This window comes from Myotis nattereri (genome assembly GCF_964212035.1).
Source record: "Myotis nattereri genome assembly, chromosome: 3".
In the NCBI taxonomy this organism is placed as follows: Eukaryota; Metazoa; Chordata; class Mammalia; order Chiroptera; family Vespertilionidae; genus Myotis; species Myotis nattereri.
Window position 1 is genome coordinate 60,691,174 of NC_138077.1, and position 15,011 is coordinate 60,706,184.

The following is a 15,011-nucleotide window of genomic DNA, read 5'->3' on the forward strand; positions in this document are numbered from 1 at the left end:
TGCCCTGCTCTGTGCATTACAGGGGAAGGCGCCCCAACTCCCCAATCGGCCCTGCTCTGAGCCCGACCAGGGGCTGCACCTAGGGATTGGGCCTGCCATCTGCCACCCGGGAGCAGGCCTAAGCCAGCAGGTCGTTATCTCCTGAGGGGTCCCAGACTGCGAGAGGGCACAGGCCGGGCTGAGGGACCCCCCTTCCCCCCTGAGTGCACAAATTTTTGTGCACCGGGCCTCTAGTCCTATATAATAAAAGGCTAATATGCAAATCGACTGAACAGTGGAATGACCCGTTGCTATGATGCGCACTGACCACCAGGGGGCAGACGCTCAACGCAGGAGCTGCCCCCTGGTGGTCAGTGTGCTCCCTCAGGGGTACTGCTGCTCATCCAGAAGCCGGGCTCATGGCTGGCGAGGACTGCGGCGGTGGCAGGAGCCTCTCTTGCCTCTGCAGCAGTACTAAGGTTGTCCGACTGATGCAGGCCTAAGCCATCAGTCAGACATTCCCTGAGGGCTCCGAGACTGTGAGAGGGTGCAGGCCAGGCTGAGGAACACCCCCCCCCCCCCCGAAGTGCACAAATTTCCTGCACCGGGCCTCTAGTATCATTATTAGAATGTGTGACAATGTCATAGAGCTATTTCCATATCTCTGAAGAAGGTTTGCTTATATTGTAATTCATTACTGTGATCAAAGCACTCTATTACATGATAAATTCTTCAGCATAATTAACTTCCATAGGTTCTACCTATGTAGAAGTCAGTTGTCACAGCAAAAGATTCTTCTTCTCATTATTATTTTTAGATATATTTTTATTAATTTCAGAGAGGAAGGGAGAGGAAGAGAGAGATAGAAATGTCAATGATGAGAGTCATTGATCGGCTGCCTCCTGCATGCCCTCTACTGGGGATTGAACCTGCAACTTGGGCATGTGCCCTTGGCTGGAATTGAACCCAAGATTTTTCAGTCCACAGGCTGACACTCGATCCACTAAGCCAGTGGTTCTCAACCTGTGGGTCGCGACCCCTTTGGCGATTGAACAACCCTTTCACAGGGGTCGCCTAAGACCATCCTGCATATCAGATATTTACATTACAATTCATAACAGTAGCAACATTACAGTTATGAAGTAGCAACGAAAATAATTTTATGGTTGGGTCACAACATGAGGAACTGTATTTAAAGGGCCAGAAGGTTGAGAACCACTGCAAACCAGCTAGGGCAAAAGATTCTTATATTATTTTTTAGAGTCAATAAACTGTTTAAATATAACATTAGATTTCCTTAAAATCTGTTGACAGTAATATTACTTAGGCATTTTCCTGTTGCTGTGGGAGAACAGAATGATCAGCAATGTCAGGGAACAGAAGCAGGGAGAGATAAATATGGGTTTTGTTCTGAGCTGACAAACAAGAGCTAAGAAGAAACTTTATTTCTGAAATTTCTAGACCAGAATTCTTATCTACCCTCAACTATCATAGAATGAAATTTAGTTAAAATAAGTTAGATTCATTTAGTTCTTTAACATGATAATATTCTATCATATTCAAGGATGATACTATTATGCTGATAAGAGGATTAAAACTATGTAGAAAACAATAAAGTCTTACATACTAATTACAACGACAATAAGATATATTTTTCGTTGATTCAAATTGGCAAATAATTTAGCAAAATGAAAATTTTTGGTGTCAAAAGTGCTGTGCTTCTTCCAGAGGCTCTCCCCTCCTTCCCCACTTTTCCACTTTCTCTAAAACTTAATGGAAAAAATATCCTTAGGTGAGGATTAACAAAATATATATTTATATAATATATTTTTAGTGGATATGATTTTTAAAGAAGTAGGAAAAACTATAATCCCATGATTGAAATAAATGGTTGTTAATCTTTTGAACATCTTTCTTTTTAATCATCTTAATATACAATTGTATATCGAGTTTTTCCAATTACCATTGTTAGTTTTTCCCTCTATCATTATAGATTCTTATATATGAATGTCCCAAACCCAATTTTAAAAAAGTATTTACTTATTTCTATATCATTTCAAATGGAAGAACCTTTTATGTGCTCAAAATAAATTCATCTAGAGACACAAGAGAGATTCCTTTCAATAATCACAACTCTTCCATAACCTTTATTTCAAACATCCCCTATGAACACCCCACTCCAACAGTCTTTTTGACCTCACTGGGATGGATAATTCGTTGATCTACTTTTTCACTGTTATACACCTGCTTTATGCTCTCATTTCCGTTCTTATTCAGACAAAATTCTATGGTCAATTATTTCAATCACTCCCTTGCATACACTCTCATCTCCCTCACCCCTCTTTTGCTGGCTCCACCTTGGTTAAACCCAACTCTCCACCTCCACCCCTGCAGCAAATATTCAAGCCCCTTTTTAATGCTATCTCTATAGGCATCCTTTAAGCATTCATTCTTCTTTCTACTTTTACTACGGGTGCCCTATTTGGTGACCACATTCAGGGGTGGGCAAACTTTTTGACTCGAGGGCCACAATGGGTTCTTAAACTGGACCGGAGGGCCGGAACAAAAGCATGGATGGAGTGTTTGTGTGAACTAATATAAATTCAAAGTAAACATCATTACATAAAAGGGTACAGTCTTTTTTTTTTTTTTAGTTTTATTCATTTCAAACGGGCCGGATCCGGCTCGCGGGCCATAGTTTGCCCACGGCTGACATAGCTGCTAGTTAGGTGTTCTGCTCTTACCCATCCATCCTTCACCAACTCAACACACCTGTCTGTCCAGCACTCCTCTTGGCTGCTCTCCTCAGATTCTTTTCTCTTCCCAGCTTTCTGACCTCCCTCTTGACCTATGCTCTCTCTCCCTTTTCTATTCGCCTACCTCTTTCCCCAGCCCTCCAAAGAAACACAGGAGGAATAGCCTGATAAAAATGAACCAGCAGTGCGTATAGCATCTAGTTTTAGGGTCGTGTCCTGCTGTGTGACCTTGGGCCAATCATTTTACTTCTCTGGTTCTTAGCTTCCGCCCTAAGCAATGAGACACACTTGGTTAAATAAACCTGGAGATCATTTAACCCAGCTCTTAAAACAAACGAACATGATTCTGAAAATTTTTTAAAAAAGTAATCCTCACCAGAGGACATACTTATTGATTTTTAAAAATAATTCTTTAGTGCTGAAAGTATTACATATGTCCCCTTTCCCCCCATTAACCTCCTCTAGCCTGCCCCCCCCGCCCGATTCTGAAAATGTAAGAAAGAAAAAAATGTAGCAAACAGTCCCACTACCCTACTTCCCTCAGTGTACCATGCTATGTCCATCACCACGCTAAGATAATGTCATCCATCTGGTGAGTATTATTATTGTTATTTTAGTGTTGAAATCCTCCTTGGCCCATTCATGCATCCCACCCAGTAACCATAATGGAAATCCAAACACTTACCGTGAATTTCTCATAGAGCTCATACGTCAGGAGGGGGTTGGGCAGCTCCCTAAAGTAGAGCTTACAGAGTGAGCCCACACAGTGGATGTCCTGGAGGTACACTTCCCTGGTCAGATCTGGACACTGATCTGAGCCAAACTCTTGCCTGAAACAACACAGACAGAGACATAACAATCCCGGGAACATGTGTTCCATGTCAGCAGCTGCTTAGGGGTAAAAAGACCCTAAAATGCTGATCTGACTATATTTTTGACCCTGATACAAAAAGACATTCTATTTCAGGCACAAGAGAGCTACGAGAAGACTTCCACTTCAGATCTGGATCTTTCCTCCAAAGCAACTGTAATTAGAAAGACAAAATGCCCACTTACAAATGGATTTCTCATGGCATTATGCTCACAGTCTCAGTTTCGGGGAAATATGAAAACAATTTGCCAAAAAAAGCCTGTTGAGATTTCAGCTTTTCCAAAATATTGTTCTAAATGAAGTCCTCTTTCATGGAGGAGAGTCCAAAACTAGGGTGAGTGAGATTGTTATCACTCACATATTCATGTCAACAAACTTGTTTTATTGGAAGACTCAAACCCAAGGTTTGAGAACTTTAATCAATGATCTCTTTGATGCTGGATGGAACCTTCTAGGCTGCCTGGTAGTGGTCCCCACAGGATAGAAGAGCTTATAAATATCTTCTTAAACAACCTCCCCAGATTCTAGGCCTCATATCTAATTAAAAAACATTTCCTAATGAGGTTACATTAGTTAGGTCAGAATATTAGGAAATATTCTGACCTAACTAATGTATACTTACAATTAAAAATCGGTTTTAAACAGTGACAAGTTTGAACTTTACTACAGAAGAGAAGTTAGGCTTCCTGAGAGCATTCCCTTGGTCAACCAAGCAGTGACACACTCAACGGGTCTCCCAGGGGTAAAATTTCAGACAAAATCCCATGGTCAATTATTTCAATCACTCCCAAGGCCAGCATTTCAAAACAGCTTGCCCATCCTCCTGTACTCTGCTTCTCCAGTCAACAGGGATAGGGAAATTCCTGATGAACCCAAAAGAAACTGAGTAAGACCTTGAAAGGAAATCCAATGGCCTCATAAATTCATAGGCATGTGTTTTTCTAAGAGGGCAGACAAGAACAATCTAAAGCTTATTCATTTAGTCAGCCAAAAATTTCCCTTGTGGAGGCTAAGGTCAGTCCTTAAGTGAAAAAGAATTGGCCATCACCCAAGTATCCTCCATGATAGCAACTACTGTGTAGTATATTTTAGAGCAAAGAGTAAACCATTCAAAAGTATTTGTTGTTGTTGAAACTAAAAAATGTCACACTAGTTAACTAGTGAAATTATGTACCAACATAGATCCGTTAAACTCTATAGTTGCAATAAACCAGTTGTTTGTTTTTTTAACAGCCATCACTTCTCTAGGAGTAAAAAGGATGTTTTATTCCTTTAGTATAATTTTATTATAATTGAGATTTGAGAAGGAGGGGCAGAAAACCAAATAGTAAGAAGAAGACAAAAAAATGAATTACCTGTACAATCTATTAAATTTTATGTATTAATCTTGGAACAAGAATGTTTATATTGTTTTAAAAGTCTACATTTGTAACTAAAAACATATAATAAATATCTATATCCTATATAATAAAAGGCTAATATGCAAATAGACCAAAAGGCAGAACCATCGAATGGCAGAACAGCAGAACAACCAGTTGCTATGATGTGCACAGACCACCAGGGGGCGTACATGGAACATGGTGGGTGTCAGCAGCAAGTAGCAGAGCATGGAACATGGTCGTGGTGGGCGTCGGCTGCAGCAGGATAGTGAAGCAGGTGAGCAGGAGCACCAAACCAAGGTGGGGCGCTGGTCACTGTTATTGGGGCGAGCCTCTGGTGGTTACTGAATGTTATTTGCTCCCATGTGCTGAGGTCCCACCCAACATCTGCACCTGCACCCAGCACCGGAGCTGCCACTTGCATTAGCTGCCAACGCCTGGCGCCGGTCCCCATCACTCCTGAAGGCTTCTCTACCTCCCCCTGCTACTGAGGGGCAACCAGGGCAGCAGCCACTGCTCGCACCCACTGACGGTGCCGGCCCCACTTGCACCTGCTGCTGGCGCTGGCCCCAATCGCTCATGCCATCAGTGGGTGCCAGCACTGGCTGCTGCCCCAATTGCCCCTCAGGAGCAGGGGGAGGTGGAGAAGCCGGATTCGTGCACTGGTGGGGTCCCTCCCCAGGCAGCTGGCCCCGATTGGCTCCAATAGGGACTGGGCGAGACGAGCTGGACACACCCTGGAGCCCTCCTGCAGCCCCTTCCTGCCCTGATAGTGCACCAGTGGGGTCCCTTGGCCTGGCCTGCGGGGATCAGGCCAAAATTGGCCCGATGCATGGATTCATCCAGAGTGTGTCTAGCCCATCTCACTCAGCCACAATCTGTTGGACCCCAGCAGCAAGCTAACCTACCAGTCTGAGCATCTGCCCCCTGGTGGTCAGTGCGCATCATAGCTACCAGTCGAACGATCAGTTGCTTAGGCTTTTATATATATAGATTATTGCATTATTTTCCATATGAATAACTTTTACCCCACCCTGGATTCTATCTATATAGTGTGTATATTCCCTTTATTTAATACACAACACATTTAAAATATATGCACACATATCTGTGTCTAGTGTGAAGGTTACTGTACTCTGACTTCAATGTGATAGAAATTGCTTCCCAAAAATTCAAGAATAAATTTTAGAATTGTTTGGGATAAATCCATAGAATTAAAAATCATTTATACATCAGAAATTTTTAAAATACCAGCCTCAGTTAGAGAAATGCACCTTCATGCAGACTTCTGAATTCCCAAGCAGATGAAATATCAAAGGTTGGGTGTGTGCCAACAGAAAAACTCACATCCATCTCCAAGTTCTGAACACTATATAATGGGATCTAACTGAGCTTTGGGTAAGCAAGTGAATTATTATAAATCATAGTTCCCTAACTCGTAATTAAAATCACTTGCGTTCAGTCGAATCCACCAAAGGAGGGCAAATCTAGTATAAAACAAAGAAACAGATTTAAAGCCCTCAGGAGCTTTTGTTGGAAAGAATGACATCAGACTAGAGCACTTCCTGATTAGATTAGGAACAGGCATCTGAAAACAGCAGCACTTGATCTTCTGCCCCTCCACCCTTCCCTAAGTCCCTTCAGGTTTTTAATATCCCAACACCTTCGGACAGAGATATGGACAGAGAAAGAATTATGAGAGAATTCTGTTGGGAGCTATTATTTCAGCTTACCGTAGCCGTTGTATGTTTGAGGTGACTCCCGAAAGCCGATAAATTCCATCCACAATGCCATGAGTCTCTATAAATTCTGCACAGCTCTTCAATACATATGGAACTATGTAAAGGCAAAGAAAAAGAATAAAGTATTAGATATAAGTCTGACTATTCTTCAAAGATATCCTTTGAAAAATCCAGGTAACTTCTAAGAGAAATAGGAATGGAACGCATGTGAGCTACAAGTGGAAGCAATTACTTGTAAATGGTAGATGATGTTCCTTTACATTTTTTTAAAAAATGGGTTCGTTTTTTTTTTGAAAGTTCAGGAAAGTCATGTATTTTAAGAGTTGTATTTTTTTTTTAAATTGAAAACTAGGCAAACACTTAAATTTTGAAACCTTGGAATTCCCACAGCTCAGTCTCCTCATTTCATGGCTTCTCCAAGGTGGTTTCCTGACCAGCAGCATCAGCATCTCCTGGGAACTTCCTGGGAATACAAATGGCCAGGCCCCACTCCAGACCCACCGAATCAGAAATTCTGGAGGGGGGCCCAGCAAACTGTGTTTTTTGTTGTTGTTGTTTGTTTGTTTTGTTAATTCTCACCTGAGGATATTTTCCCATTAATTCTTAGAGCGGAAGGAAGGGGGAGAGACAGAGAGACAGAGAGAAAGCATTCATGTGAGAGAGACACATCGATTGGTTGCCTCCCACACATGCCCCGACCAGGGCTGGAGATCTGCAACCGAAGTACGTGCCCTTGACCAGAATCGAACCCAGGACCCTTCAGTTCAAGGGCTGAGGCTCTATTCACTGAGCCAAACTGGCTAGGGCGCAATCTGTGTTTTAAAAAGCCTTCCTGGTGACTGTTGGGCGGTAAAAAAACATCGCTTATTCTACACATGAAGAAACCAAGGTGCAGGTAGCTTACTTACCTCACTCAAGATTACTTGCTGCTTATGGAAAGTAATTAGGACATGAAAAAATGCTTATGATACAGGTAGGTAAAGGAAAAACAAAACACAAAATCAAGTCCACACTGTGAATTCAACTATGTAAAAAAAAAATTAAAAATGCAGCCGAAACCGGTTTGGCTCAGTGGATAGAGCATCAGCCTGCGGACTGAAGGGTCCCAGGTTTGATTCCGGTCAAGGGCATGTACCTTGGTTGCAGGCACATCCCCAGTGGGAAATGTGCAGGAGGCAGCTGATCGATGTTTCTCTCTCATCGATGTTTCTAACTCTCTATCTCTCTCCCTTCCTCTCTGTAAAAAATCAATAAAATATATTTAAAAAAAAAATAAAAAATGCAAAGGAAAAAAAGACTGGAAGAATGTTTGCCAGAATGTTAAAGGTGATTTAAGGTCCAAGTGTTTTTTTGAGGTGAGAACCACCCCCCCCCCCCAACACCACCACCACCACCACCACCAAATGTGGTCCATTCTGCATTCAATCTAGTCACTGATTGCAGGAGACCAACATGTCCCGAATTCCTGCCACTCCAGACATCCAGTGCTTGTGTAAAAGAGTCTGGCTATGCTGTTCTCTCCCTGGGGCTGCCCCCGTTTGGCCCAGCCAGCTCCGTGACCCAGAATAGCAGCCATTAGCCTTCTGGATGGCATGGAGAGAATGGCAAGTCCCTGGCCACTCTGGTCCTTGGGCAGAGCCACCTGCGGTCCCTCCCTGTGCTGTGGATGGTGGCTGGGCATGGAACTACCCAAGCCTCAGGCACTAACGTTTTGAGGCACAGAGGCAGTGTGGGAACTCCATGAACTATTGCTTGGGATAGCCCTGTGCTCACTCTCCTAAAACATACCCAACCCATTCATGCCTTAGCTTAGACAACTATTAATGCTTAATGCACAAGCTGGACTGGACCTGTACACGGGTAGACACCAGATGTTCCAACTTAACCTTCTTCCTGGACTCGCTATCACGATACTTTTTTTTTTTTTTTTACAGAGAGGAAGGGAAAGGGACAGAGAGCTAGAAACATCGATGAGAGAGAAACATCGATCAGCTGCCTCCTGCACACTCCCCACTGGGGATGCGCCCGCAACCAAGGCACATGCCCCCAACCAGAACCGAACCTGGGACCCCTGAGTCCACAGGCCGACGCTCCATCCACTAAGCCAAACCGGCCAGGGCTATCACGATACTTCTTAAACGACTCCCCCATTTCCTTCAGCGACTAACTATAATTGGAGGTGCTCAGTAAAATTCGTCATACTTCAAGTATTCAGCTCATCTCTCAAAGCCCAGGCACCGCAGAACCGTTCCCTTCTAGAACTCATGACACGTTTTGCCCTGCCCTCCAGGACAGGAACTGGGAAGAAGTTTCTTAGTTCCCCCAGGGGGGAAGAAGGCAAGGAGCGGACTTGGAATTGGAAATATTGAGGCCAGAGACCACAGAGGTGGAGCCGCTCCCTGGGGGTGAACACACGGTGGGAGCGGGTGCGGTGGGGGAGGGGCTGTGGGAGTAGGCAGGGGTGCACAGCCTCTGCCTGGCTTCACCCGAAATATCTGTTCTATAAAGCAGGGTGCTTAGTTAGATTTTTGTCTCCTGCCCTCATGCCAATAAAGAAATAAGCAAGCAAGCAAACATACAAAGTTCCGATGCTTAAAAAAGTTTTTGGCTTTTTTTGTTTTCTTTTGAATCCTCACTGGAAGATACTTTTTCCATTTTTTTTTAGAGAGAGAGTGGGAGGGAGGGAGAGTGAGAGGAAGGAAGAGAAACATCAATATGAGAGAGACACATCGAGTTGGTTGCCTCCCTCACTGCCCTGATCCAGGGCCAGGGATCAACTTGTAACCCAGGTACATGCCCTTCACTAGGAATCGAACCTGCGACCCTTTGGTGCAAAGGCCTGCACTCTAACCACTGAGCACACTGGCCAGGACTGTTTTGTTTTGTTTTAAATCCCTGTTGTGCACAATAATGGTCGACTCTTTTCCCACCGCACCAAGCTGCTGTTCTGGAACCTCCCACATGTGGCCTACGGTCAGGAGCACAGGTTTGTATCCTTGGACAAAACATGTAAGGATTCTGTTCCCGTTTCCACATCTGTAAAGTGAGGGTAACTGATGTTAACCGCATAGCCAGGATTAAAGTAATACCTGTACACATTTAGCGTGGACCCTGGCACATAACAAGCCCTCTATGGCAGTTACTGTTTCTCCTTGAAGCTTATCTGTGGTGTAAATTTATAGTTTGTGAGACACAATCTGGGCCTCACAAACTCTAAACAGTTTGCCTCCTCCCATCCAGTGGGAAACCGGGTTAGAGCTGACCAAACTCTTGCCGGTCAACACTCATCTCTACTATTCAGAATGGCTTCTGTGTCCTCCTTCGGTAAAATGTCTCTGTGTGAAGGTAATTTTGGTCGCCTGAGGTTTCCTGCCTGTGCATTTAGGTGACTCTTCATCACAGAGAGGCAGCAGAGTGCACAGTGTGCGGGCTGTGAGGGAGCGAGCAGTCCTGGGGCTGGCTTGGCCTCGTGTGCTCCTTCGTGTGCGTCCGCCCTGGGTGCCTGGCTGCTGTGCCCTGCAGGGCACCAGTGGACTCGAGAGCTCTGAGCATTCCCAAGGAGGACTCGAACAGAAAGCCACAGACTCCAAGGGCCTTTATAAAGAGCACTCCGTGAAAGGGCTGGTGCGGGGTCCCCAACCTGCCCAGTCCTGCTCTCAGCTAGCGACCTCCCATCCCCACAGCTCTGGGCTGCAGCGCCCCAGGCTCTGTTTGCTTTAAAGGTGGGCAGAACACATTCCCGGAAAGAGCCTCTGCCATACATTTACTCTGGCTTTGGTACAGAGGCCCTAGAACCTCTCGTCCCCAGCTCTGTTTAAACAGGAGGCAGTATTAAAACAACCCAAAGGGGAGAGGCCATGGCAGCAGGCCCCGAGGAGTGCCAGCTTTCCTGGATTCTTGTCTCAGGCTGAGTTGGAAGGTGTAGGAATCCTCCCTTACTCAGTAAATGGGAAAGGATCTGTTGCATCTCTGTTAATCGTCTAGCTCAGTGGTTCTCAACCTTGGCTGCACATTAGAATCACCTGGGAACCTTTTTAAAATCCTGATTTCTGGGCCTCATCCGGGATTCCCAGGTGATTCTAATGTACAGCCAAGGTTGAGAACCACTGCCTGAAGCCCAGAGGGTGGTTCTGAGTGTGGCCCCAGATCAGGCCCAGCACCCGGTGATTCTGATGCTCACCAAAGGTGAGGGACCATCCCCCTAGCCTGTGGTTGGCAAACCGAGGTTCTCGAGCCACATGCGGCTCTTTGGCCCCTTGAGTGTGGCTCTTCCACAAAATACCACGTGCGAAATACCACGTGCGGGCGCGCAGGTACAGTGCGATTGAAACCGTGGACCATGCGCAGAAGTCGGTATTTTGTGGAAGAGCCACACTCAAGGGGCCAAAGAGCCGCATGTGGCTCGTGAGCCGCGGTTTGCTGAGCGGCAGTTTGCCGACCACTGCCCTAGACCAGAGTTTTTCAGCCTTTTGTGTGCACACAGCGTCCTAGGATCTTGTGAACATGCAAATGCCAATGGAGTGAGAAAGGTCAATCATTTGCATTTCTAACAAACTCCCAGGTGATTAGGGATACTGCCAACCTGCAACCCCCACTTAGGGTAGGTTGGGGGCGCGGGGTGGGGGGGTGGGGGGGGGAGGGGAGATCTAAAGGTACTACTGGTGGGTGGTGTTGCAGGAGCTACGAAGAGTTGAGTGAAAGTCTCAGGATTCTTTTGACAATTGTCCCTGGGGTCCAACCAAATTAGGGACAGCCAGGATTCTGAGCAGGGTAGAAGCTTGATACAAAATAGCTGAGTAGTTATAGCTGGAAAGAAAGCTTCCATTGTTAATTAGGCATGAGAGTGAGGCTGAGGTTGGAGTCACAGAGTTAGTTCTGCGGGATTTATCATGGACCCAAAGAACTTGAAGTCTCCTCCTACAGAGGTACACACAGTTGCTGATTATGATATAACATTATAATTTCTTTGAATTGTTTCACTGATGGTTCTCTAAGTCCCTTTTTTGTTTTGTTTTGTTTTTCCTGCATCAGCAATATTAAACATTAAATTTTCCTCTCAGCACAAAATAAATGTTGAGGTGATTTCTGATGGAAAAGACACTGCCTTTGATTTATGCTTCACCATTTACAAAACATTTTTTTAAAATATGTTTTTATGGATTTCAGAGAGGAAAGGAGAGGGAGAGGGAGAAAGAAACATCAGTGATGAGAGAGAATCATTGATTGGCTGCCTCCTGCACGCCCAACTTGGGATTGAGCCCAAAACCAGGGCATGTACCCTAACTGGGTATTGAACTGTGACCTCGTGGTTCACAGGTTGACACTCAACCACTGAGCCACACTGACTGAGCCACTACAAAACATTTTTAGGTCTTTGCCTCATTTGCTTCATCCTGTACAACTAAAAGTCATTTCATATTTACCAGTATAAATACTATGAGACACTTTCCTCAATTCCTAATCTCTTCAAGGGTTTAGTGCAGACAAGGACAGCATTAAAATAATTTCTCTGAGTCCCCCCCAAACAGGGAATTCTGCCATTTGGGACAACATGATGGATCTTAACAGCATTATGCTAAGAGAAATAAGTCAGACAGAGAAAGACAAATACCATATGATCTCACTTGTATATGGGATTTAAAACAAACAAACAAACAAACAAACAAACAAAAAACCCAAACTCATAGAAAAGAAGGAGGTAGAAGATGGGGAGATGGAGAAAGGTGAGCAAAAGGTACAACTTCCAGTTACAAGATAAATAAGTACGAGGGATACAATGCAAAGTATGATGACTATAGTTCAAACTGCTGTACGATGTATATGAAAGTAAAGTCTGTGTTCTCATCTTAAGGAAAACAGATTTATTATTATTGTTTTGCTTTCTCTTTTTATCGTATCTATGTGAGATGATGGATGCTAACCAAACTTATTGTGGTTATCATTTCACAATATATGTTAACTCAAACCATTATTCTGTACACCTTAAACTTACATAGATGTATGTCAATTATATCGCAATAAAACTAGAAAAGCCCGCTGGTGTGGCTCAGTGGTTGAGCATTGACCTTTGAACCAGGAGGTCATGTTAAAATCCCCGGGCAGGGCACATGCCTGGGTTGCAGGCTCAATCCCCCATAGGGGACGTGCAGGAGGTGGCCAATCGATGATTCTCTCTCATCATTGATGTTTCTGTCTCTCTCCCTCTCCCTTTCTCTCTGAAATCAATAAAAAATATTTTAAAAAACTAGAAAAAATTTTAAGATTAAAAATGAAAATGATACACAAATATAGAGTACGGAGTAACTGTCTCTGTCTTACTCCACCCTTTCCTATATCTTAAATGATAAAAAAAATGACACCCAGGGAAATGTCAATAGTAGTAACCTCTAGGTGGTAGGAAATAAATTATTTTTGCTATATTTTTAATTTTGCTTTTCTGATTTTTTTAAAAATGAGGATGTGGTACAAATAATTTTTTAAAAGAAATAAATTGGGGTTTTTTTTGAGAAAGAGAAGTTGGAGGGCTTTCTGAAGTCAGTGAGGCAATTTCTAAATGTTTGTTGAGGTCCTTTCCAATGACCCTGTTGAGGTAATTAGTCCTTGTTAAATAGAAGTATTTGCCTAACCTGCTGGCCTGGTGTGGCCCAGGACGAACTCTGCTGTTGCTGGGGGAGGCTCCTGGTGGCAGACTGCGTCCTGGAGTCCCCTCCCCTCATCACTTTCAGGGTCTCGGATGCCACGTCCACCAGTTCTTTCTTGTAGAAGTGGCCAGGCCCCCCACCCGCTCTGGTCCACACCCTGACTCATCCCAGCTCAGCCCTTAGGTCTCCGCTGTCAATGCCCCCACTCCTTCCCAAGACAAAGGCTCTCCTTCTACCAAAGCAGATGCACTGAGGGCTTATCTAGCCCAAGGGACAAAAAGGTGAATAAGATCTTTGTCCTCAAAAAGCCAAGAAGGGAATGGACAGTTGCTGTGCACCTACTATGTGCTGATCCCTGAGTGCTACACTTTCATCCACTGTTCGTACCTAATGTGATCCTCACATTACCTTATGAGGGAAGTGTTTACCCCTTCTTTATAAAGCAGGAAAGTGAAACTCGGTGGTATTAAGTAACTGGGCCAGTATGAAAATATCAAGCAAAATATGTGAAGGGCCCTAGAGAGGCACTGAGAATGTGATAGAAGCTCGGCTAAAAAGATTGCACATGATGGGGGAGGTCCAGCCGGGCTTCTCAATGTCGAACAGAACAGGAAGCTGCATTTGTAGAGCCCAATGTACCAGGGGGACCCAGGAGACAGCGCTGAGACAGGACCCTCATCTCGAGGGGCTCACAAGGTTGTGAGATAAGTGGGAAAACAGGACAAATCAAGGTGACGCCATCAGAACTCTGATAGGGGCTCATGGGGGTGACTTGAGATGCTACAATGTGAAATGGAATGATCCAGTGAGATGTAACGCATACGACTATACGCCCAGAACTTGGTGAAGCACCTGGCATATAATAAAGCACTTAGTGTCACCCACACTCTGGTGGGGATGAAGCAGGGAATAGTATAAACAGGAGAGGCAGCGAGAAATAGTGTGGTGAATTCTAGGCATGCTGACTGAACCAGTCTGGGGGATGGGAAGCATTTGTTCAGGTACATTGGGGGAGTGTTTAGTGATGGCCTAGGAAGGCTGCGTTCTGACTTGATCTTCACTGCCAGACAAATCTTTCTAAAACACTGCCTTGATGATAAAGCTCTCCTACTCCAAAACATTCAGGGGCCCTCCATTGCCGGGAGACTAATGTCTAACCCAGGCAGCTCTAGGACTAGACCTGCCGCTGCTTTATCAGGGCTCACCCCCGACTTCTTCCCTTTAATGGAATAGTCCTCTGAGACAGATGGGTGGGAGAGGGGGACACATGAGCAAAAAGACTTGCCACAAACACAGCATTGCAAAAGGAGAAAACAAGGTGCCCCTTCGGGCTCAGGGGAGGGGACCTCTTATGCTTTGTCGAGGATGAAAGGGAGGTGAGAGGCTCCCTCTGTCCTGGCTGTTGCCTGGAATTTACTTAAGATAGGTAGTGCCTCTCTGACTCCCAGAGAAGAGGCTGGTTGAGGGTGCTGAAATATCTGGAACCACACTTCACCCACCAACGAATGAGCTGGTGGAAACAGTCTAGGAAGGGTTGGTCTGGGAGCTTCTGGGAGGGAGGTGATTGTGGCCACGAGGAAGGGTGGTGCTGGGTGGAGAAGAAGGGTGGGGTGTGATGAAACTCCAAACTTCCAAAACAAACC

The 15,011-nt window shown here is 44.8% G+C and overlaps 1 protein-coding gene across 1 annotated transcript in view; it reads right to left on the reverse strand.

Moving 5' to 3' along the window:
* Window positions 1-15,011, reverse strand: part of ARHGAP31 (Rho GTPase activating protein 31) — a 100,616-nt gene that overhangs the window by 35,981 nt on the left and 49,624 nt on the right. Inside the window, exons 2-3 of the mRNA XM_081086900.1 lie at window positions 6,719-6,821; window positions 3,421-3,565 (exon numbers count right to left, since the gene is read on the reverse strand). Coding sequence (XP_080943026.1) covers window positions 3,421-3,565; window positions 6,719-6,821 — 248 coding nt within the window. The remainder of the gene's footprint in view (window positions 1-3,420; window positions 3,566-6,718; window positions 6,822-15,011) is intronic.